Raw genomic sequence first — 25,666 nt, 5'->3', positions numbered from 1 at the left:
AAACTTACACCTCAAGATCCATGGGATGTGTGTTTCACAAGCCTGGGTTAAGGTCCCAGCTTATCCTGAAATCTGATGTTACACCTTTGCCTGTAGACAGCACTTGCTGGTGGAGTTTGGCACACAAAGAAGAAAAATTAAACCAAAAAGAAAGCAGCCCACTCCTCAATGGATCAATTAACCTTTTCATATACTTACTGTTGCTCCACCACTTTTGCAGTCTCCTCTATACTTAGGTGACGTTCCACTCCAACATTTGTTTTGTAAATACTTCATATAACTGGTTTTCGTCTTGTCTTATCATGCAAATGCTCTTGGCAGACCTGAGCTAATTATTTTCCACTGTACTTCTAAATAACCTTTATGCCAAGTAGTACTCATGGGTCAGACTCAAATATTTCCGGCACTCCCTGTCCTGACTGTGGGCTCTAGAAAGGAGGGTGCCCAGATAAGATCACTAACACTCATCCTGCTGCCCTGCAGGCGCTGGCTGTCATCACCAGGCTCCGATGCTATATGCAGTTAGGCTGTAGAGGTGCTGGGCGTACTAGAAAGGAAGCAATTCCATTGAAGTTTATGGGTCTCTTATAGTCTGGTATCTGCTTTGTGGTGGTATTCCCCTCCTCAGTCTGGAGCTGCACACAGCCTTGGGTAAAAGAATTACTTTTTAGGTCATTGGTGTGTCCATTTGCTCCTTCTCAGCTGAAGGTCAGTGCCAAGGGCCTTTACAAAAGCTCATGTTTCCTAACTCTATTAATAGTATCACTTCTTCTACAGAATTTGCCATGTGTGGGAGGAATATCTGGCAAGGATGGGTGGCAGGGAAAATGGTGTATTAGCTCCTTTCCTTGCTGTTAACACCCCTTTCAGTGACTCTGCTTCGCAAAAGAATGAGAAAGGAGCCAGGTGAGAGGAGAGGAGGACCATGGTCACATAGGCTCTCCAATACCTTCCAGCTGCTCTCCTTAAACAAATGAGTTATTGGGTGACCACACAGAGCTGCACTGAACCTGGCCCACCTTCACCATCGCTAGTGTTTACTTGTTTTATGACAGCCCCTAAATCCCACAGCTGAAGCTAACACCTTACCTTGCTCCCATGGACAAACAGACCATCAGTGAGGGGATCAGCCTCATCTGGCATGCCTGAAGCCCAAGCACCAAGAGAGGAGATTTGCCCTGAGATGCTCCAAGTGGAAGGAAGCCTCTCCCAGGTCCTTAGACAACACAGGTGATAGACTTGTAGTGGTGTGGTCTCTCCACCACTACTTAGTGCCTTGTGAAAGAGCAAAACTCTGTAGGGCTGCACTGGATCTCAGGTAACTCTGAAGACCTGAGTAAAGAGGTCTCTGTGACAATACTGCTCTCTGAAACTCTGGCAGCCTACATAGGTACTAGCTGATTCCAAATTCCAAGAGCTGACCTTTGTTGCTGGAGAGTATGTTCAGGCTCATTAACACAGATGGGGTGAAGAGTGGTGGTGTCAGGTCTGGTTTGACATATTTGGCCTCGGTGGTGCTGAGTGTTAGCAATACTCTGTCTGGACTACAGAGGTGAATTTGAGATGTATGTCCAATGAGAAATTACTTGGAGTGAGTTTCAGGCTGATAGGTGCTTTTTTTCTGGAAGATGATAACTTCTCTGAGAGGATTTGTCTTGCCAGATCAAGAGGCTGTGAGTAGAGGCATCCCTGTGAAGCAGCAGTCAAGAGTTGAGTTAGGAAACTTACAGTCTTGAATTGAAACATGACTGTGCATATCAGGTATATTTTGTAACTGTAGAAATCAGGAGCATGTGGAAGCGGTGTCACCTGTGGAAAGAAACCTGCTGGTCTTAACTGGGAGGTCAGAACAATAATTCCTCTCCCTCTACTCTTCCTTTTGTTTTCAGACCTTCCTTTTTCTTTTTAGATCTTCCTTTTGTTTTTCATCTTTGAATGAAGAGAGACCTTGCATATTTATAAATGAGGGGCTCAGAGACTTTGTCCTCTAACAACTTATGAAATTATTTTGTGGAAGCTCTTATTTTATCCTTTCAGAAGAAACGAGTCAGTTCTGCGGTGATACACTTGGAGTCTTTGCAAATCAGAGTGGTTCTCCAGAGATATTAGGTTGCTACAGAAAAGAAGCACAAGCAAATTGGGTAGAGTACAGCTAGTGCAGGTTATACTAATGGCCCTGTTGCAAAAATGCAAGTGGTGCTGGTGGGAGCACAGTGGTGAAGGAGGGAGAGGTGACCCAGGGTGCAAAAGGTTTGTGCTGTGACTGCAACAGGTACTGCACCCACTGAATCTGCTCCAGGGAGAAAATCCTACTTTGCCACTTGACTTAAATGGCTGAACAGGGTGGAGGATTCATATGGGGACTCCATTCATCCCTGGTAAAGGACATCACTGATTAAGCTTTTCTTATTTCCACAAGAAAATTACAGAGAGTAATATTGTGCTTACAGAGGAGTGTTGCACCTGAATACTTTTAGAGGACTGAGTTCAGTTTAAATCTTGTCTCAGACAGACAAGCAGTACAAGGTAACTTCTTAATATTGTTTGTATCATGTTATGCTGGACAGGAAAAACGTTCCCAGAGACCATGTCCAACGATTGAGGAATGGGAGTGGCTCTCCTCCTTCTTTTAGGTGAACTGCAGTAAACTAGAATTCAAGGGGAATTGTGCAGGTGGAGAGGATTTCACTAGGAGAAAATTATTTCTTTGTTTGGATGTTATGAAACGCAGTAAAAGGACAGATGGGACTTTACAGCCTACGTTCATTGTTCTTATAAGACTAGTTTTTCTTATATGCTTTGGTTTTCAGTGCTGTAATTTCCTTCTTACTTGTGATGGAGATGAATGATTTTAGCATGTGATGGTTCATTTCAGGTACAGCTCACAAGGCTGTACTCTCACAGGGTAGCAAGCAGCTGGCTGTAGTTCTGAACTTCTTGTTTCGGTCTTGTATTTTTAACCCCTCTTTAGCTTGAAGACAGAGATGAGAAACAGTCCCACCAATATACAAATTGAATCAGAAGTTACAAATTGTGAAAGGATATCAGGGTCACTTAGTGCTGACTTTCAAAGAGACTGTGAGTTAAGAAGTCTCAGCATGCACATGGGGTGACATTATGTCATCAGGGAATGAAGCTGCAACACATGCACTGAAGTTAGGGCCTGGCATGGCATGGAACTGTTAATGAAGCCCAGCAACTGCATTACAACTGGAGTACGAAGAAAATGCAAATACGACTTTTTTTATTAGCTCTCAGGTAGCAATGAATAAACTGGAACATTGTCAGTAGCTCTCTTGTATGCTTTTTTCAGGGATAAGAGGGAGCAATATAAGCTGGTTAGCCATTTCAAGGGTTCCCATATAATGAAGGTATCATAGTTTTCATAGTATTCAGCAGACATTCAACTGTCCTGTTATTTGATTTCTCTCACTGTTTGCCTCACAGTTTAGCCTGGGTTCAAATGAACTGCAGCTTTTAGAGAAAAACATAAGCTCGGTTAAAGTCAAAGCATGGGGATACTCTTTGTCACATGAAGGATGGGAGTTCAGATTTTTGCTCGTCAGTTCCCCAGGAAAGTTGAGACCCTGGTGTCTGACAGTCTGTCAGCATCTGGTAAGGCGACCCTTCACAAACAGATTCACAAGATGGTAGGATACCTTGACCTCCCTTGTTAGAGGGAACTCAACAGAGCCAGGACCCTTCCGCAGGTCCCGCCAAGGTGTTATCCGCTGCTGGCAACTGCAGGACTTACTTTAACAGTTTACGGAATAATACTTTCTATTAATACAAACTGTGACAGATTAATAAGGTTAGAAGGTTGTTGGTGACAGTGTCTACTGAAAAAATATGTTTAAAGCAATCTACTGATACATATATTAAGCAAGCACAAGCTCTGATACAAAGCAATCTAATTAATATGCTATGGGGTAAGCACAAGCAAAAGCTCTAGTCCTAAAAGCAGCATTTAATGCATGTAGAGCATATTTCTCACCCAAGGCATCCCTCGGGGGGGGAAGAAGGTGGACTCAGCCCGTCGACTGATCCCAGCAGTTTCAGTGGAGATCTTCTCCCCCTTTCCCTTTATCTCCAACTTACTTTTATACTATTTTCTTTATGTTTGGGTGGAGTTTGAGTGTCTCTAGTCATAAATACCTTTTATTTCTGATTGGTGTACCTAATGGGAGAGGGGTAGTGGTTGTGGTTTGGCACCTGAGGAGGAGGTTCGACATGGTTGTTGGCTTCAGCAGCAGAACATCTTGATTCTCCCTTATCAGGCAGGTACTGTACAGTCTTAGTACCAAAACGTTCTCCCATTCTGCTGGAATTAGAAAGGTTCTGTTTCTCTGAGTAGATGTTTATTGTTGTACTGGAGAGCATGTTGACCTCAGGCCATCCAGGGAGTTGCAGCTGCTTTTTACCTTAAAATTCTTAATCCCCTCTAGATTTAGCTCTATCCATCATTCCACACTGTACAAGGAAAATATGGAAAATCAAAGGAATCCTATGGAAAACAATAACCTCTCCACATCAGTAGTGACTGTAGATTAATTGTGACAAAACCACGTGGCATAGTCTCCTTTCTTTACAAAAAGAAAGCATGCTTTTTCCTAGTGGTATCACCTCACGTCATCTTCAAGGTCAAATTTGCACACAGTAATTACTAACCATAATATGTAATTTGGCTGTGACCAACTAACCTTGTTATTGCAGAATGACACAAAGTGGCTGAGGTGTGAAGGCACCTCTGGAGATCATGCAGTGCAGCCCCCTGCTCAAAATAGGGTCAGCTACAGCAGGTTGCTCAGAGCCATGTCCAGTTGTGTTCTGAACATCTCAAAGCACAGAGACTTCACAACCTTTCTGGGTAACCTGTGCCAGTGTTTGACCACCCTCATGACAAAAAAAAGTTTTTACTTATGTTTCAGTGGGATTTCCTGTATTTTGGTTTGTGTCCATTGTTTTTTACCTTCCACTGGGTACCACTAAGGAGAGTCTGACTCAGACTTCTTTATTTTCCTCTCCCCCACTCAAGTATTTACACACATAAGACCTCCTGAGCCTTCTCTGCTTCAGGCTGAAGAATCCCAGCTCTCAGCTTCTCCCCATACAGCAGATACTCCAATCCCCCATTTTCTTTGTGGACTTTACATCCTTACCTCTCTTGTACCGGGGAACCCAGAGATGTGGCCTTGCCATCACTGAGTAGACAGGATCTTTCCATCTGCTGGCAACACTCCTTCTGATGCAGCCCAGGGGACTGTTGGCCTCGCTTGTCACAAGGGCACATTGCTGGCTCGTGCTGAACCAGGTGTCCACTAACATGCACAGGTCCCTCTCTGCAGAGCTGCTTTCCAGCTGGTCAGCCTCAGCCCATCCTGGTGCATGGGGTTATATCTCCTCATGTGAAGGACTTTGCATTTCCCTTGATAAACTTCATGAGGCTCATGTTGGCACAGTTCTGCAGCCGGTCCAGGTCCTTCTGAATGACAGCACAGCCATCGAGTGTGTAAACCACTTTCCCCAGTTTTGCTTCACCTGCAAACTTGCTGAAGCTGAACTCTGTCCCATCACACCAGGATAAACTCTCTTTTAACCCTGAGGAGCTGCCACAAGACCTGTGCCATGCTTATACATAGTAAGTGTTCATCTCTCCCCTCATGATGTGGTTATCTCTGTTGACTGTCACGGGACTAGACTTCTCTTTTCTCACTAAAGTCTGTGTTTACACAACAGAATGGATCTGTTCCAGTAGCTTCTGGAACAGCTCCTGTCCGAGGTCTGAGAATCGGTTTGGTGTTCACTTGGTTCAGGATCTATGGCAGGTGGTACCTTACAGCAAGTGCAGGCTCACTCCCTTCATCCCCAAGATCCAAATCCTTTCTGCCACTTCATTTTTCCTGAGGAGAGATGTGAAGTAGGAAATAGCTTCAAGGTCTCTGAAGCATCAACAAATGCCTGGAAAGGGCTCCAGCTCGCTACTAACCTCATGAAGCAACAACTGTAGTGCTGGTAGGCCTCTCCCTTCCCACCCCATCTAGGGAGACAATGATCAAAGTGACTTGAATAATTAATTTTCCATCATGAAGAGTTAATAACCAGGTATACCATATATTTACTGTCTGAATCAGACTGAAACCTCACTCTTTTAAGATTTCTCACAAAGTTAAGTTGCCTCAGATACAACTTACGCACAATCCCTCTCAGGGTCTGAAGCTCACACTGTGCCGCCTCTGTCGTGATTTCTCCTACCCAATTTCATTGGTAAGGAGCAATACGAAACTCCTGGCTATACATACTATCCACTAGCTAGGACTGTATTTTTAATTTTAATGTGTGAGATTATGCATAGTTATTTGAATAATTTGCTTATTAAAAATAGTTTTGTGAGGAGCAAATTAATTTTATCCAGCTATGTGATTTCTATCTTTCTGGTTTCGCCTATGGATATCAGAAAGTACTGGCCACTTCTCACCCATGTTCAAGCTATGGAGCATTTAAATGTTTCCACTGCTTGTGTTGTGATTCCTCTGACAGATTATTTTGTGCCTATGTTTCTACAGTAAGCCAATCTGATTGCTATGTGAGCCTCTGGTTGCCAACCGCTTCAGATGAAAAACTCCACACCAAAACCATCAAAAACTGCAGAAATCCCGTGTGGAATGAAAGTTTCTACTTCCGGATACAGAGACAAGTCAAGGTACACAAACCAAAACCTCTCTTCTTCATTTTGTCTCTATGTAGCATCTTTCAGTTTAGAGCAAAACAGGAGGTCATGTCTTCTAATGCCTTTCTGAGTTTACTTAAAATTCCCCATGCAAGCTGGAGCAAAACAGTTCTGGCTTTTGCTGGAATCCGCTTTACTCCCAACAGATAGTTATTGTTTATATATGGGTAATGTGAGTATGACCTTCTTGGGGAAGGCTAACGGGACCAATGACAGTTACAACAGAGAGACACTATGAAATGAAAATATAAAATTACACTATAACAGAAAAACACATCTTTTCCTGAGAGGACATGAAATAATGGCATATCAATGCCAGGAAGCTGCCAAATTCTAGTAAGATGAAGGTATTTACTCAGTTTGCTGTTGATGGTTACACTACACTCAAATGCCTGTGAACAGGAGGCTGAAAGCAGAATGAATGTCCAAGGATCTGGAAAGGTGACTATTGATATGAAGTATCCTTTATTGCCCCTGTTGATAGGAAACAATATAGGAATATGGCAATCCATACTCCTCCCTAAAAGATTGCGTTTTTCATGACAGCTACTTAAAAGCATAAAAGGTGACCAGAAAGATATCTCAGTTCAGCTTTAACTGATGAGACTAGAGCTGTTTCTTATAAAGTAGATAAGACTCACTTTCTTACTCTTCCTTGTGACATTTTTTCATCAATATTTTTCTATTTCCTTTCTGTAAAACAGATGCTAAACCTGCAAGAGCTGCAGAATATTATACTTCTTGAGTACATCCTAATGAATTGGTTATTTTTCATGTCTTTTTCCAGAATGTTCTGGAAATTACTGTTTCTGATGATGACATTATTCATGATGATGACCATGCAATTGTGCTTTTTGATGTAGCTAAAATCCCCCTTGGGGAAAGAGTGTTTACAACATTCCCTCTAAATCCACAGGTAAGAGCTCAGTCAGACATTTAGTACATCTTAATGTCCATTCTCTCCCCTCTGATTAAAAAGGCATGCTGTCTCTTCTGTCTTTTACCACCAGGACCAACTTGGTAGTAAAAATGCAGCAAAATTTATTAAAATCCTAGAAATTGCATGCCAGTGACAAAACAGATAGCTTTCTCAAATTCCTCTTGCTTTCCTCTGGCACAGGTCATGGCCAAAATCCCAAGCCCCAATGTAGATGCAATTTTAGGGAAGCTTTGCACTTTTAATAATCTGATAGAAAACGACAATTTATGTAACCCTCACAAAGACTATGAAAAGAATAAAGAAACAAGGACAGGAAAACAGCCTGTTTCCACAATATTTTACTAAACACCAAGTCTTATCATACCATGTTCAGCACATGGAAGCTGGCAAAGATAAAGGTTTAGTAGGGAGACTTGTAAGCACCAAACACACTTTAGTCTGCTAGTACAATTGAAATCTTATCCTTGGGAAGAAAAAGCTGTCTCTGTCCTTTAAAGCTGACAATAGCAAGCATGAAACAGAATATTGTTACTTATGAAAACATAAAGGAAACTGTGCTTGCAAAAATGAAGGTCACTTTGAAAACCTCTGCACATGCTAATGGAGATTGTTTCTTTTTTATTTTCAGAGGGAGGAGGAGTTGGAAGTTGAGTTTGTACTGGAGAGTATGTGAGTAAAACCCCAGTATTATCAGAATAATAGCTTGGAGTGGTGCATTAGTGCAGGGAAACCTTCTGTAGACCCAGTATCATGTCAATAGCCAGATTCAATCTTTTTCCAAAGTTGATGTGTGCATTAACAAATCATCCCACGAAAGGAAAATGCCATGATGTGGAGGAGAGTTCCAAATTTTTAATCCTGTGACTTTTTAGTAAGATTTATATATTTCTTACATAGTTCAGAGTTGGATGCTAAATCCCTCTGCAGTAAGTCTATAGATTTACTGGACAGCATCCTCTGGGAAAGTCATGACTGAGGAGAAGGTTGCTACCCATCTTGTGACATACTTGTGCTACTAAGGCTGTTACAAGCACATTCCAGGTGCCTTATTGCAATTTAATCATTTCTGCTGGGTCATTATGTGGCATATAGCATAAAGGGAGCATACTTCTGGAGACAATAAGAAAGAGCAAATAAAATAATCGTAATAAAAAAATTAAGAGAGAATAGTGTGTCCTGTTCAGGACAGTATCCAGAATGTATTGTTTGTAAAATACATATTATTTATTCTTGTTTTCTAGCCTGGATCCTCCTGAAACCATCATCACAAATGGAGCAATTGTGGTAAAATATTTGTTTTGTTCTTTTGTGTTCTTTCCCACATCATTCCTTACTCTAGCTGACCATAACATCAGTGACAGAAACGTCCCCAGTCTTCATTCTTTAGTGATACTTTCTCTTAGAAGCTTTATCTTTAAGGAGGCCAGCATGATCTTACAGAAGCTTTCTGACTGTTATGATTTCCCCCTGTTTTGTCCGCATCCACTGAAAATTGCAATGTGTTTAGCAGAGCACCATCTTCCCATGTGACAATGAAGTGAATTCTCACTTTCACTGGGTATGGCAAAAGCCTCCAACACAGTTGGCCCCCGCATTCAAGCAATGCCCCTGCCAACATCTGCCAGCATGTGTGGTGAGGTGGCTGGATGAGTTCTCTAATTCTCTGTCCCCATTATGCCTACTGTAGTGTCGCGAGGAAGCCTGCTTGGAAGTTCACTTGGACAGCAGAATGCAGAAGAAGCATTTTTCAGGTAAGCTTATTAATTGTTTAAATGAATATTATTGATTCTACCCACTCTAACAAGGCCTAGAAATTGAATCATAAAAATAATAAGGTTTTAATTGATCATATCAAAGGTGATTTGTAAAAATTCTTCAGTGGAGAATGCCACCAGTCCTGCAGCAGGTGTAGGCTCAGGGTTCCAACTTCATGGGGAGCCTTGTGCCAGAGTACAGAAACAACATCAGGTGCTTGTACAGAAGGTATCTAGATCCCAAGCTGAGATTCTGGAAACCTCTGCTATAGTGCTGCTAAACCCTGAAGAAGCCTAATTCCTCAGGCACAGTACTCCATAACCTTAACTTTCCTCAGCATTTCTGTCAGTTCACCTTCTGCATATGCATAGCAACACCTCATTTTTTGCAGGGGTTAGCCACTCAGCAGCTGGCTCCTGCCTGACCCTGATCAAGATCCAGAATCTAGAAGTTCCTCTGCCCACATCCCATGAGAGGCTGGATCTGGTAGGCAATCTCAGAGCATGCGTAATGCACACTGGCAGGATTAGCTAATCTCTTCATATAAATAGGGTCATCTGCTGCAGAGTAATACCTTATTTTAGGGGACTGAGAGCTTCTTTTGCTCATTGAGATGAGGATAATTTGCAACGCAAAGTACCTGTTTGTATTCATTGTGTCATGATGCAATTGCAACAGAAATGCATCAGTGCCATTCACATCACACTCTAATCTGACTTCTTGCTCAGCACGTTACAAAGAGATGTTTGGGATTTGGATCACTTTCAGAAGACAGCTTTCCAAATATAAAACAAGAGAAGGAATTTGTTCAAAGCTACCTTTTGCTTCTTTTTTCCCCCGTTCCTTTTTTTGCAATTATAAGTAATTTTGTGTGTGTATTTTATCTCATTGTTTTAGAGAAAGAGCTAACATTTACAGTGAGAGGATCCTTTGAAGAAAGCCAGACAGTTTCAATGCGCTGTGATTCCCGATCCCCTCTCCCAGATCCCACTTTCTTCCACTATGCCAGATACAAGCAACCCTCCCTGGATGTTACGCTCACAAAGAAGAGGAAGCTTCCCACCTTTGTACGTTACCTCAGAACATGGTAGACAACACAGACAGTCCTATGACCTGACATTTACATGTGAGTAGGCAGCAAGAGAAGAACATTTCTGTCTTAACCAAGAAGCACTCCATGCTACTTTTCAGTGTGCTTGTGTGTCATGTGAAGCAAGGAGGAGAAGCATCCCCCTGACAATCCCTTTGAAGTCACTCCCCTCAGAGCGGGAAGTAGTTGGTGAGGTAAGTGTCTACTGGCCATAGTGAATCCTTTATAAGCTTTTTAAAATTGTTTGTGATTATCAAGAAGCAGAAACCGAAGACCACTTCTCTCTTTACAGACACAGTTGTTTTCTAATCCCCCTTCAATCTAGGGCAATGCATAATGAAGTGAATTATTTGGAGCAAAATAAAATGGGAAATCCAGGGGAGAAGGGGGAGAAGGAAAATGTCTAGGCTGTTGCTCATGCTCCTTCTATTCCACATGTACTTAACCATGTACTGGAGTTCACTGGGAGCCACTGGGAAGAGGGGTGAGGCTGCAGCCTGGTACACTGCTACAAGAGGCAATCCATGCCACAAGTCTGGGGTGCTCAGCCTTTTTTTTCTTCCCCTTGTATCTGACATTGTTATATGAGAGGGTGTAGTTTCAAGGTTTCAAAGTTTAGTTGTGGACTCTTCCAGGGAGGTGAGGTGTAGCACTGCAGCTCTCCTGTTACTTATTTGTGTAGCAAACTAGTACCAGCACAAGCCATACCTGAGTTTCATAACAGAGAGAAGATGTGGACTACAGACGACAGTACTAAAGTCTTAATTTGTTAAATCTGTGCACACTCTGGGTACTAGTGAAACCTTCAGAGGAGAGCCTATCTTCCCAATTTCAGTCGATTGAGATTCAGAGCTTCGTAGATGTAATGATGACCCAAAAGATCTATGTCTCAGTCTTCATGGGGGAAAAGGACTGTTTTAAACAAAATATCAATATTCATAATTTCATCTTTTTAATTTTCAGCACAGAAAAGTTGATTTGCGCTATAAGGTGAAAAAATGGTAAGACATCTCCCTGGTTCTTTGTATTCAGGTAGCTGTCAATCAAGTTCCAATCCCTTGGTTACTGACTTTGTGTCCTGAATGATGGTTTATCCTCATTTCAGACTATAAAATTAAATTAACTCAGTACACAACACAAAAATTTTCAATACCTGTGAATTTATGTGATGGGACAATGAGTTAAGAAAAGGTTTTATAAAGAACACATCAATTTTCTATTTATATTGTGCTGCAATCAATGGTATGGGCCACTCTGATACCTCTAAATTTATTGCCAAATTCAGGTTTTCAATAAAAGCATAATTTCAAAACTAATTGAAAGGAACCTTTCTGTTTCCCAAGGGCTTTCTTTCACTGTTTTCTTTCACTAAAGGACCAAAATCAGAGTGCTCTACAATATGAAAAAAATTGAAATAATCAATGTACCTTCATTTTTTTTTTCAATGTGTACTCAAAGAGATAAATGCAAATAAACTCAATCAAGTGATGCTTATTTCTAAACCAAGGAAACACATTGTGTATTTTGGAATATGGGTAGGGCCTTAGTAAAATTTATAAGATGAATATGTTGCATTGTGTACCACATTGTAACAGAAGAGAACTTCCAAAAAAGCAGGTACATCTTCCATCGTTCTGTTTATTTTCAGTAAATATGCTATGAGATATGCTATGAGATATACATACCATTAAAAACTTCCCTACCACATCTAAGAAGAATTTTCATAGCAGCTTCCAAACTACAAAAGTAGTGCTTATAAATATAGAAAACCCATCTGATCAGGTAAATCTACAACTTCAGTACACGTTTCACAGGTATGAGTGGAAGTTTGTGCAACTTTTAAAAGCCACCTTTAAAACACTGCCCTCTGCAGGCTTCTGAATTTATGTTTAAAAAGGAACAATTATGTTATATGTAGATATATTTAATTTCAGGTACCTTTGACGGGGAGAAAAAAAAAAGAAAACCCCTCAATTCAAAGAAAGATGGACTATTTTTCTCCAAGAACAAATTAGAACATTTAATATCTTTCTGCTTTGCTTTATGTAGACCTGGTAATGAAGGCATGTCTATTTATGAAGTAGAAGAAATTAAAATGCTGACATAAAATACAAATGTCATGTAAGACACTTGATATTTGTTCCAGTCAGGAAGACCTAGATGTACGCCTGGGGTTTGACCTGTGCGTCCAGGAACAGGATTTCATTCGCAAGAGGAAGAAGGTGGTTGCAGCTGCTTTGAAGGACATTCTCCAGCTGGAAGAGAACTTGCAGGATGATGAGGTACCTGAGACATAGTTATTCTCTGCTTTCTCCACAGATGAGTGTCAAAACATATCATTGATGTTTACATTTTCCTGGACACAGTGTACAGTTTCATGTACAAGCTATGGCTGACTTCTTTTTTCTGTGGCTGATTTCTTTATTCTAGGGAAGAAATGAGTACTCATAGGAAACCTTAATAAAAACCTTGTAGCCCTGTTGCTACAGAATCTAGCCTTGTGTTCACTAGCTGTCTGCACCATAATGCAGAGAAGGGCAAAGTGCTCTCAGAACCTAAGCCAAAGCCTCTATTAGGCCCCATAGGTATCTTGGCCAGATCTAAACTGTTGATTCAGCACTTCATTCCCTCACAGTTAAAACTGGACTTCATTTTGTTTATCTTTTGTGCCAGCATTTAGGTTTCTGTTGTGTAAGCCCAGCACACTGCCAGTCTGACTTCATCACCTGCTGTAGCCTATGCTTGCTTGGCAAATGGGATTAATAACAGAGGTTCCAAGGCAGGAGGAAATCAGGTTTCTCTTTTTTAGTCGTGTGCCCACGACTGCAGTGCGAAGCCTGAACTGAAATGCAGAGATGACAAATTTTCCTCATTTTGACCTAAACTGAGTTTAGCTCTTTTTGCACAGCTGGACCTTTCAGACACAAGACCTTGCTTTTAAATTCCAGCACTAAGCTATGGGCCATTTCCTTCCCCTCAGATGTAGAGGCACCCATACTTCCCTGCAGAAGAATCTCTCTAGATTCTCCTGATGATTTGTACATGAGACTAATTCACCCCAGTGCATGGTAGCTGACTTTACTGTTAATGCAGCCAATTCATATTCACAAATTAATTCTTTTCCTAAGACTATCAGTCCCTGGGTTTCCATATGATCACAGAAAGAAGTAATTGCAGCTCACTTGCATACTTAGTATTGTATATACACATGTGGTAGGTGGAGTGAATATTGCTTCTCTTTCCCTACAGCAATTGTAAAAGCAGATGGCGTCACCAGCCTCTGGTCTCAGGCGTTCTGAACTGCTCTGTCCTCTTAAATCCATCAGTCATGACACCTCTAGTATGGCCTGTGAAATAACTATACAACAGTAGAAACTGACCTTAGCAAACTTCAGGAAAAGAGAGGTTATTACTGCTCGCATGGAAACTGTGAGATAGCACCGATGTTTTCTGGTCTATTGCATCCCATAGAAGTCTGACTCAGATGGTAGGAGGTACCATTTCCTCTAGTTTTTTTGGCCAGATTGTGTTAATAATTTTGCAATAGATCACTGAAAATGTGATGTTTGAGAAGATGGATTTCATGTTCTAATGCACACCTGCATGCCAGAGGAAATATGAAGTATTTCTTACTCCTTATATGCCCCATTATTAATTCAGGTTTTTCTTCACCTTGGACTGCTGGCATGCAGAATCTTCACTACTTTATCAGTGGTGTAACTTTCTCTTTCTAACCGAAGATGTCTCTCTCCCTTCTTAGACCGTGTCACTAAATGCATGTATTTTGGGATTGAACAGGTACCTGTGGTGGCAATCATGACAACAGGTGGTGGAACCAGAGCTCTGACAGCCATGTATGCTCACCTTCTCAGTGTGCAGGAAATGAGCGTCTTGGACTGTGTCTCATACATCACTGGTTTATCCGGCACAACATGGTAAGACCAAGATATGCAAAGTCATCACAGGAATTTTCTATATATGACATCAAGAAGTAATCTGAAGAGTTGTATGATCTTTACTATCAAGAAAGGGCTTTCTTTTTCTGCTGTGGCATTTTTTGTTTCTTCCAGTGAATATTTTCCCACATTTGGAATTAATTAAATATGTGGATGGTACCACATACATGGTATTTTTTCATGTAAGACATAATACACGAGCCTCCATAACTTCACAAAGCTCTGCTTCATAAATCACAATAACTCACACTTTCCTTGTGGTTTTTTGGTTTTTTGTTTGTTTTTTTTGTTTTGTTTTGTTTTGGGTTTTTTGTTTGTTTGGGTTTTTTTGGTTTTTTTTCTCTTTTTCAGGACCATGTCAAACTTGTATGAAGATCCTAACTGGTCCCAAAAGGATCTCAAGGAAACAGTCAATGATGCCCGAAAGCATGTGCTCAAAAATAAGTTTCTTACTTGTTTTGCAACTGATCGTTTGAAATACTATTTGAAGGAGTTGTACCAGAGGAAACAGGAAGGACACCAGCTATGTTTCACGGATCTATGGGGACTCATCATTGAAGCCATGTTCCATGACAAGGTACAATAACAGCACCTTTCTCTTCAGATTTGAATATTTAGTGAATACAGCAGTGAGGGAAGACAGTAAATCAAAAATTAGTTGAGATTGAAGGGGATCCCTGGGGTTCATCTTGTTCAAACAGGACCAGGAAGGGCAGGCTACCCTGAACCACGGGCTTTGAATATCTCCACAGGTGAAGACTCCACAACTTCTCTGGGCAACATATGTCAGTGTTTGACCACCCCTACAGAAAGGGGGTTTTTTCCTGGCTTGTTTGTTTTTCATATAGATACTGGAGAGGGACTTTTCACAAGGGCATGTAGTGATAGGACAAGAGGAAATGGCCTTAAGCTGAAGGGGGTAGGTTTAGATTAGCTATTAGGAAGAAATTCTTTACTCTAAGGGTAGTGAGGCACTGGAACAAGTTGCCCAGAGAGGTTGTGGACCCTCCATCCCTGGAGGTGTTTAAGACCAGTTTGGGTGGGCCTCTGAGCAACCTGGTCTAGTGGAAGGTGTTCCTGCCTATGGCAGGGAGGTTGGAACTAGATGATCTTTAAGGTCCCTTCCAACCCTAAACATTCTATGGTTCTATGAACTCACATGTAAATATTTAAATGAAAATCCTGCTGTTCTTTTAAAAAAGCTGCACAATATGACAACAAATGAATATCACAAACCAAACACACTATCTCTGAGCTATTAATGGGATTATGCTACCCTGTAAACACTTCCACCAAAAGGAATGTTCAAGTTCTGTTTTAATCTTCATTAATATTTCCCTCCCAAAAACATTCTTCCTATAATATGATTAACCCCGCACACATCCACGTCACAGTGCTAGAGACTCCCTGGGGGTCTCCTCAGCAGGAAGCTACGAGTGTCCCTGCAATGCCACAGCCCTGTCCCCTGACCAACACAGCCCAAGGGAAGTCTAGTGGCCCTGGTGGCACAGCCATACTTCCAAGGGCTGCTCTGGTGAGGAGGAGCACCTTCAATTCTGCTTTGAGAAGGATCTGAACTGAGCACCCTTTCAAACTTTGATTCTACTCCCAAACCATCCTGCCCTTTCTACCCTGCCTGAGCAAGCTCTGCAGCAGAAACACTAAGGGTCAAGGCTCACTGAAGACTAACTCTGTTTGAGCCTTGTCTCTGTCACAGGTCTGAGGAAAAAAATGTTTCTCTGGGCAGTCAGAGAAAGTTTTACTCTTTTGAAATTAAATATTTCTGTTTGAAAGAGCTTTTCAAACTTTTCCAGACATTTTTTCTGAAACAAAAATGCGAATAACAACATTTTCTCCCTACCATTGAAATCTCATATTTTTTTCAACATATGAACTTAGGACTATTTGTGTGCTCAAGTGCTGGGGCAGGGGAGGGTAAGGGATAGGCATGACACTTTGAACTAAACAGGTGGGGAGCATCCCAGTTGGAGTCTTGTATGCACTGTGTTGTCACCACTCAGGGTTAGATGAAGTGGGAAGCTCTTTGTGTCATCTAACTGTCCTCAGCTACTGTCCTTCTTCAAAACAGGAGGACTCCCATAAGCTCACAGATCAGCAGCAGGCACTAAATCAGGGTCAAAATCCCCTGCCCATCTACCTCTCTCTCAATGTGAAGGATAAAATCAGCGACCAGGATTTTAGAGGTAATTATACTCCAGAATTGCATTTAACATTTGTTCCTAGTTGGGGTCAATTTAGGATTAGGTGAAGAAATCAATTCAATGCACAAATACATTAAAAGGCCAATCTATTTCAGAGGAGAAATTTAATAGTTAATTTTTTGAAGGCCTTAATATGTTTAGCTTGTGTTCAGGATCAAAAGTTGGATGATGGAGGACATTATCTGTATGTATTTCTGTAGAAAGCTTCAGAAACTTTGTAGAGACATTTAGATGTAAGAGGAAAATTGGCTCTTAACGTTTACCACCGTGAAATGTACAGTGAATAAATGTCTTCTTGCAAAGTGTTATTTAGAAAGCACTCTGTCTTAACCTGGCCAATATCATATGTTTTATTCAAATAATTATACCTCTGATGCTGTAATCAGACTGCCTTGTTCTTTTTCTTTTAGAATGGGTGGAATTCACCCCTTATGAGGTAGGATTCCCAAAATATGGAGCATTCATTCGTGCAGAAGATTTTGGCAGTGAGTTCTTCATGGGTCGCCTCATGAAGAAAATCCCAGAATCCAGAATCTGCTTTTTGGAAGGTGATTTTTTGTTCTAGGGAAATGTAAAATAATATAATCTGCTCCTGCACAAACCCTTCTTCTGAAATGAAGCAATTAGTACTTTTTTTATCTGCCAGGAGCAGTATATGGTAAAATATTAGAACTGATAACAGGTTACCATCTGAAGGACTTTTGTTTTCTCTCCGATTTTATTCAGCTGAACAGATTTACTTGATTTCATATGTGGTTATGCTTACTGACATGAGGCCTTCGCAATACTTGTATATCTTCATCAGCAACAAAACTTGTGTATCATTGCCACGAAGTTAAATCATCAGTTTATTCTGCAACCTGAGTCTCTAAAATACCCACTTTTATCTACAAAGTTCCTGTCACACCTAACCCTGATTAATTCTTAGGATAACACTTCCATTTCAGAGTACAAATAGGTCATAATATTTGTCTTTTTTCCCTCTTGCACAAGAAAGTGAAAGCAGTAAGGAAATATTTCTTCCCTTTGCGAAAGCAATCTCTTGCCTCATTGTTCTTCCTACTTCCACCAACTGCATGAAGGAAAAAGGAAGATTCGGGGGGTTTTTTTGAGAAGTTGAGACTTCCTGCTTGTGTGGAGATTTCACTATAGCTAGTTGTGAGGTGTAAGGAAGCAACTCAGTATCTTTCTCTCCCTGGCTGCAATTTCAGATAAGGTACTCAGCTCTCCTCTTCTGTGGTCAAAAATGCTGGCAGGTCACCAGCCCCTTCCTACACCTCCCACCTTGGTGCTTCCTTCCTCCCTTCTCTAGAGCAATGCTGGGACATTTCTGCCCCTGTTCCCTGACAGAGAGCTAGAATTCCTCCCCTCATACAGGCAGAGTCCAGCAACACAATTATTCGAAAGGTTTTCAGCAAATTCCTTTGCACCCCAGCTCCTGAACAAGGCAAGGACTGATCACACAGGTCCTGCGGTCCTTTCCTGCATGGCCAAACCCATCCCTCTGCCTGCAGGCTGGCATTCCTGGCTCAGGAGAACACCAGGCTGCTCAGGTGCAGCCTCTTCCTCCCAAGAGCACCAGGTACAGTTCTGCAGTTTGAAAGGTTCAGGAAGGCACTATGGGATACCTGGCACATCCAAGCATATCACATAATGATGTTTTATTAGGCTGATAGACTGCAGATAGGTGTCAGCCTGGACTGGTTAGTAGACGAACTTGAAAATGGAATGCAGATATGCTCCAAATCCTAAAAAATTAGAAGAAAAATCAAAAGACTCATACATTTGCACTTCCTATTCTCAAAACTTTTAAGTTGGTTTCCTCGTTCTAAGGCATATTAGCATATGAATCTTGAATGTTTTGTGATTGATAGTCCTGCATGATAACTGCATACCTGTAACAGAATTGTGCTAGAAACAAATGAAACCTTTAGAATTACAAATGCTGGGAACTTGGGGAGTAACAAATGATAAAGACAGATGGAAAATACAGATGGAAAATACTAAGATGAACTTGACAGAATGTTATTTGCCAGGTAACAAAAATGAATGTGTTAGCAGATATACTAAAAAAGCTAACAGCCCTCTTAATATATGCCAATAAATTCAATTCTTCAAATACATTTTGGATTCCTATACCAATTTAGAAAGACAGTCCCTTTCATTTGTGCATTAATATAGTATAATGAATTAGTATATGTGCTGGTTTAAAAGTTAACCAGCAGGGGAAATGAACTCAACTCAAAAGAGAGATTTATAAGTCAGAATAACAATTTATTAAAATAATACAATAAGTACAATTATACAGACAGACAATTGGTTTTAACCCGCAAAACCCAAATGTATAACTCAGTACCCTGGGGTATGAACAAAAGTGGTGTTCCTTGCCCCCCCCCCCCGAGTCCAAAGTAAAGGGAGAGGGGAAAAACCTGCTGGTGGGAGAGCTGCTGCAGTTTAGTCAGAAAGTGGTGATTGCAGTCCAGTTGAGGGTGGTGGTCTCAGTCTGGTTGAGAGCGGTGAGCTGCAGTCTGGTTGAGAGCGGTGGTCTGCAGTCTTCCTCTGGATCCCACGAGAGGTGGAAAGGTTCCGAAACTCCCAGTTTATATATTCTCCAGTTCAGGCGGGAGTGCTCAGTCCCTCCCTCAGAGCAGAGAATTCCATAAAAGGGCATGAAGATGCTCAGTCCCTCCCTCAGAGGGGGGAATTCCATAAAAGGGTATCAGAGCGGGGAATTCCATAAAAGGGTATGAGGACAAGAACATCTTCCCACCTCACAGGCCTCTACTGACAACAGTTTTTGGGAAATGGCATGGAAGGCTATAGAATACACAGTTTTGGGTTACACCCATCCAGTGATGAATTGGTCCCAGACGTTCTAACCAGGACAGTATAGTATAATGAATTACATTTGCTAGAGAATGCAGAAGATACCGAAGGTGAATAAAAATGCTTTCAGGTCTTTACCAGTTTATTTTCTATCAAATATATCCTATGCCACAGGGATCTGGAGCAGTGTATTTTCCTTGAATCTTATGGATGCTTGGTATATATCTGTTCATTCAGAAGACTTCTGGCACAAATGGACCCAAGACAAAATTACTGACATAGGTGGGTTATTCTTACATGATTATGTTATTTTATTTTCCCTCTCTTCTTTTTATCTCTTTTTATATTTTTTTCTTATTGTCTGTGCTTCTATTCTCTCACTGAATTTTTCAACGCCATTTTAGAACTTCCTTTTCAGGGATTTCTATTATCTACATGGAAACCAGGAGGAAATTAATGCCATGTATTATAGTACGGCAATCATTTCAGTTGTGTAAGAAAAGAACCCATGGAATATGTCACAAAAAAAATAAAATAAAAGAGAGAATGGCCCTCTTATGAGATGTTTTCTGAGCACAGGTGCAAAACTAGAGAAAAATATCTCTGTAGAGAAGAAGAGACTAAAAGCCTCCCGTAGCATTCCACAATCTCCCAGTTCTTTTCTCAGAAGTTGAAGTGTGGCGTGAAGAATCACAGAAGCAAGAGCAAACATCTTCTTTGCATCTCTGAAGTCTACAAAGCATTGATAGAAACTTCAGTACTACTGGAAGTCACTCCAAACTAGTTATAAGGATTAGATTAGCTAAAATATGCTAAAAAGTTAAGAAAAATCTGCAGAGTGGGATTTCAAAGAGAAATACAGAAGACAGACATGCTACAGAGAAAAAAGATGAGAAGGAAGAGAAGTGTAGCAAAAAAGATTATTTATTTTATCTTCTTGCACTTGTAGGGTGTAGTTTCTTGTTCTTAAAACAAGGAGCTTGCATTTGCTTGTGAGGAACATTAATTATGGTTATGTGGCTGAGAGATTGTGTTTATGTGCCTTTTTATGTGTGTGTCTGAGAAAGAAACTGTAACATGGAGTAACAAAGGAAGACAAAGTAAGCACAAGACATTTAGTGCATAAAAGAGAAAAGCAATGAAATTTGTAGTAGGTGAGGTGGATTCTTTTGCAGTACAAATAATGCCTTTATCACTGTGAAGTGAGAAGAAGAAAGGGATTTTTCAAAGCTTACTGAAAAATTGATATTTGTGGAAATCCTGGAAATAAAAAGAGAAAGAAGTTAAAGTTTTGCCAAATATATTAAACCAAATCATGGCTGCATAGATTGACATCAACAATGAAACCGCATACAAGAACTGTTGTTCTTTCTTCTGCAGATGATGAAACCCTATTTCCTACAAGACCAAATGAGCTGGATACTCGAGTGGTTTGTCCCACTGACAGCTTTTCAGACATTTTCCGAGATGTTGCAATGTTACGTCCAGCAGCTTCAGAAATCCATAACTTCCTGAAGGGCCTCCAGATGAACAACAACTACCTAGAGAGCGAGTTTTCCAAGTGGAAAGGTACGGTAATAGCACCCTGCTTTGAGTTATTGTTTAAATGATCCTTATGAAAGAGAAACCATGCTTAAAAGATTATCTATCTGACTGCTGTTTTGGTTTTTGCCCATGTTCTGATAATATTTGAAACTGTTTGCACTGAAAGCTGAAATTAGGTAGCAGGAGAGGCTTCAAAAATAAGTTCTTAAAAAATTTCATGAAGTTTCATGACCAATAGATGAGAAACATCTCTACCAGTCACTCAGCATATGTCTGCTGATATGCCAGCCATCCAGCCTGCATGCTTGTGACGTGGCACTGGTGCCATCAAACACTGTCTCTTGCCTGGCCAATACTCATGGGATGTGAGATGGAGCCCTATTTCCTGTTACGTTTTTAATTGTAAGTAAGACACAACCTCTGTAACAGTATTTCCTCTTATCCAGGTTGGGAATTTTCATAATCAAGATATTCCAGATCTTCCACGTACCATTGCAGCTCTGTGCCTGTTCTCATAGCAAGCAAGGCACCAAATGTCTTTAGTCTTTAGTGTGTTGAGACAGTGAGATGCCATTTTAATTTGTTCTGCATTAAAAAAAAAAGAAACAAAACAAAACAAAAAACCCACCAAACCCAAAACACAACCCACCCCCCCTCCAACCTGATCAGAGTCACACATAAAAGCAGGGGATGGAATTAACGCTATTTCCCTGAGCCCCAAATCAACCCCTTTTAATCAGAGGAAAGCCAAAGAAATTGTAGAGTAAATAGTGAAAAGAGGAAGCCAGATGAGGAACTGAGAAATGACTGAACTGCAGCCATCAGCTGTATAGGTAGATCTAAGAGCCAAGAAAAGTTAAATTCTCTTTTTGTTAACAATAAACTTTCTTCAGCACTTCCTTTGCCTTGAGGTACCTCCTTTGAAAAACTATGCTTCTTTTCTAGACTGTGAACTTGACTCTCAGCCAAACCGCCTGACAACAGCAACAGATTACCTCATCCTGATTGATACTGCATTTGCCTTTGCTACCAGTTACCCACCCCTTATGAGACCAGAAAGGAAAGTGGATGTCATTTTGCATTTCAACTACAGTTCAGGCTCTCAGACAGGGGTGAGCCTTGTACATTCTTCTTTATTATTTTTCTGTTTCATCACTGAATTCCCAGAATAGCTGATCCTCTACTCATAGAGTATCTGGGAAGTGTAAATAAGTTAACAACTTACCAAGATTACATATATTAATTGAACAGTACAAGTGTTATCAGGAAGTAATAATTGAGTAAACTGAATCTTCCCATTTTTATGTGTAAATGGTTTCAGCTGATTTGAAGGCAGTCAGATGTAGAATGAATGAAGCTAAATGCCTCTAAACGTTGCCAAGATTTCTTGATGCAATCATACATATTCTTATGCATAAGAAAATATACTCTCAGGACAACATAACTGTAACAATAGAAGGATTTGATGCAGAAGGCCAGATATGCAAATAAATGCAAGAACAGTTTGTATTTAGGAATGTTAAATTCCTTAGGAATAAAACATCATCTAAAGACAGCTTTTTTCATATCCAAATGTGGCATGTAGATTTTCAAAGACAGGCATTTGGACCCAAATCCATCTCACTTGACTCTGGCCTTCCAGGTCTTGGCTCCATAAACAATCTACACCTAAAGTGGGTATGTGCCATAATATGTCTGTACCTGTCCCTTACCTCACAAATATTCCTAGTGAAATTAGGTTTTGGTCAAATTCAAAGTTCTTCCTGTATATTCTGATGTTTTCTTTTGTTTTATTTTCCTATTGTGGCAACTAGCCCCTGAAAGAAGCCTCTAAATACTTTGCAAAACAGGGAATTCCATTTCCTACGAAGGTGCCAGATGATCAGGAAACCCCACATCTGAAGGAATGCTACATTGTTGGTGATCAAGAAAGCCCAGAAACACCAATTGTGGTATTTTTCCCTCTAGTAAATGACACCTTCAGGGAATACAAAGCACCTGGTAAGATTATTGTTACCCATCACATTAACAGAGGCAGCAGACACTTTCTTTTTCTTTTTCACTGGCCAGTATCTGTTCTTCAGATCATGCTGTAAGAACAGACTTGGACTCTCTTTGCTTAGATCTGAACCATATTAAGAAATAATTAAAATATGTGATTTGTCCTGGACAGTAGAGAAGAAGTTGTGATCAGCCTTTGGCCCATATGCCCCTCTTCAGATTTTTTTTTTGGCTTTTCATATGTAGGTTTAGAGTTTACTGAGCAAAAGTATATTCTGTTTATCTGCAGTGGCAGAAATAAGCAGGGTTATTTCCTCTCATACTTGTCATCCTTTCCCGTTAAAGAATGCTCTGGGGAATCTAAGGATTTCATTGTTTAAAATAATTTCCAGGCTTACAGTTAGGCAGATAACCTTGAAAACAAAAGTGCAAACTAGCAAAGTGATGAAAATGTAACTGTGAAGCATAGTGAAGTGATGAAAGTACAACACAGCCATGCTGACAGTTTCTGTTCATTTCAGTGAGTTTTACTTTGAAATTTAAAGAGTTTCAATAGCAACATTGCCAGTCACTTCAAAACAGATGAATTCTAAGTCCTGGTACCATATCTCACATGCCATACTACTCTCTTGGTACCAAAAGTCTCAGATACTCCTCCAGATGCTACAATCCCTAAGTCCAGTTGTGAGTTCACTTCAAAGCCCTACAGTATCCTGAAAGCCAAAAGTTCTAGGTTGGTATATGGTACAATAAATTTAAAATCAAAACAAATGCAGAAAATATTGTCCCAGTTGTATCCATCCTTATCCTTTTATTTTAAATAAGTTTAAAAAAATCATATGGTACTTTTGCTTTGTCGATATTCTGGATTGAGTTCATTGCATATTTGATGTATACAACTGGGGTTGTGAACAGGATTCAAATAGACTAAGGGTATTTATGCAGGTACACACACCGTTCTACTCCAGCTTTTTCCACAGATCAGATAACTGAAAGGTTAGTTTCTGCAGCTGCCCTTTGTAACGGGAATTAGGGAAAAGAGAAAAGGAGAAAGAGCTAGAAGAGTAACTGAGAATTAACTTCTGAGCTGCTCTTCTATAATGCACTCTGTAGAGCTCTTCTAGCTCTGTAGAGCTGCTGTGTGAGGGAGTTTGCCTCCCCTCTCCCTGTCAATAATTTCCAGAACTCATAATTTCAGGCTCATCATCTGGAAAAAAAAACATGCTGTCATGAGGCTCTTGCTGCTGCTGTCTGCTTTGGGAGAAGGAGAGGAAAGAGAGAAAGAGTAATTGCCATTTACTTGCACCTTGGCTAAAAGTGTAGGGTGCTGTGGTGGCTAGGAGGCTGCAGCAAGGCAGAGGCTGGCCTGGGAAAGTGTCAGCAATGAGGGGAACGTGGGGACTATGCTGACAGCTCACTCCAGAGCTAGAGGAGGAGGCAGGGAATCTCACCCTCCTGAGCTCAAAAGAACTATTCTACCTGTTTTGGCATTTCCAAGAGTACCCAGGACAACTCCTACTCAACTCATCACTACGAGCTTCTCTACTCCCTGCTGCCAATCAAATATCCCAGCAATAAAACATCTATGAAGGGAAAATTTTGGGTTGTGATCCACTACTTTTGCATGCCTGAGAAACACTCAGACACTAACTGTTTTTTGCAAATTAACCAAGTCATTTTTTGTCCGTTAGGTGTGAAACGGAGTCCCTCAGAGATGGCAGACGGTGATGTTGATGTTGCAAAAGCCTGTGGTCCATACTACATAAACAATCTGAGCTATTCAGAGGAAGATTTTGACAAACTTGTTAATCTAAGTTACTACAATGTCCAGAACAACAAAGATTTGATTCTTCAGGCCTTGCATACTGCTGTGGAGCGGAAAAAGCAGCATAAGAAAGAGCAACCTCTGCAAAAAGCACCCGATGGGTATGGTATGTGTGTGCCTGACAGAGGGTAACCCAGCATTTGGCTGACTGCCCAGCACTAGGGAATATGAAATAAAATATCTATGAGTCCTGTTAATTAAGAAGAAAATTAATTTTATTAGAAAGTGAAGAAAAGCCAAAGAATGCTAAGAATAGCACTTCATTTGTCATCAAAACTGCTAAAGCTTGCCTGTCAGTGGAGGGAATAAACAGAAAAAAACAGAGCTCTTCTTTAATAAACTGATGCGCTTCCCTTGTTGAAAATCTCAGGATTGTGGCTGGATGAGGCTGTGCTACATTTGTACTTGCAGAATTGACCTTCCAGACGAGGGCCGAAATGTGTGGACAAAGAAGCATGAGGAAGTTCACACTGACTGTGTTTGTTCTCTACCTGTGCTATAAAAACAGAGGATTGTCAGTTCAGAAATGCAGCAAAGAACAAAATCCATTGTCTCTAAAATAAAATCAAGAAAGTCATTTGTGAACTAAGGAGACTTTATATGACTGTAAATAAATCTTAAATTTATATAATAAACCACATTTTTTGAGTAAGAGTTACAGCAAATAAACATTTTTCATAGCAAATACATGTAAACGCCATTTTTTTTAGGTGCTTCTTCCTCTTGTAGCAAGACAATTAAAGCCAACATGCAGACATTTCATAGCTGTTGAAAAATTA

General features: G+C 40.6%; 1 protein-coding gene across 1 annotated transcript in view; it reads left to right on the top strand.

Moving 5' to 3' along the window:
• Positions 1–25,376, top strand: part of LOC113963255 (cytosolic phospholipase A2 epsilon-like) — a 37,462-nt gene extending 12,086 nt beyond the window's left edge. Inside the window, exons 5-22 of the mRNA XM_027674220.1 lie at positions 6,564–6,700; positions 7,515–7,643; positions 8,296–8,336; positions 8,909–8,951; positions 9,355–9,418; positions 10,320–10,489; positions 10,614–10,706; positions 11,476–11,513; positions 12,659–12,794; positions 14,311–14,447; positions 14,820–15,045; positions 16,558–16,672; positions 17,101–17,238; positions 19,691–19,798; positions 20,897–21,085; positions 22,007–22,173; positions 22,876–23,062; positions 24,754–25,376. Of these exons, the coding sequence (XP_027530021.1) occupies positions 6,564–6,700; positions 7,515–7,643; positions 8,296–8,336; positions 8,909–8,951; positions 9,355–9,418; positions 10,320–10,489; positions 10,614–10,706; positions 11,476–11,513; positions 12,659–12,794; positions 14,311–14,447; positions 14,820–15,045; positions 16,558–16,672; positions 17,101–17,238; positions 19,691–19,798; positions 20,897–21,085; positions 22,007–22,173; positions 22,876–23,062; positions 24,754–25,019 (2,384 nt within the window). The 3' untranslated portion in view covers positions 25,020–25,376. The remainder of the gene's footprint in view (positions 1–6,563; positions 6,701–7,514; positions 7,644–8,295; positions 8,337–8,908; positions 8,952–9,354; positions 9,419–10,319; positions 10,490–10,613; positions 10,707–11,475; positions 11,514–12,658; positions 12,795–14,310; positions 14,448–14,819; positions 15,046–16,557; positions 16,673–17,100; positions 17,239–19,690; positions 19,799–20,896; positions 21,086–22,006; positions 22,174–22,875; positions 23,063–24,753) is intronic.
• The last annotated feature ends 290 nt before the right edge of the window (positions 25,377–25,666 follow it).

This window comes from Neopelma chrysocephalum, unplaced genomic scaffold, assembly GCF_003984885.1.
Source record: "Neopelma chrysocephalum unplaced genomic scaffold, ASM398488v2 Primary Assembly neopelma1_24, whole genome shotgun sequence".
Classification (NCBI taxonomy): domain Eukaryota; kingdom Metazoa; phylum Chordata; class Aves; order Passeriformes; family Pipridae; genus Neopelma; species Neopelma chrysocephalum.
The sequence above is the reverse complement of the archived record's forward strand: the minus strand, read 5'-3'. Positions and strand labels throughout refer to the sequence as shown.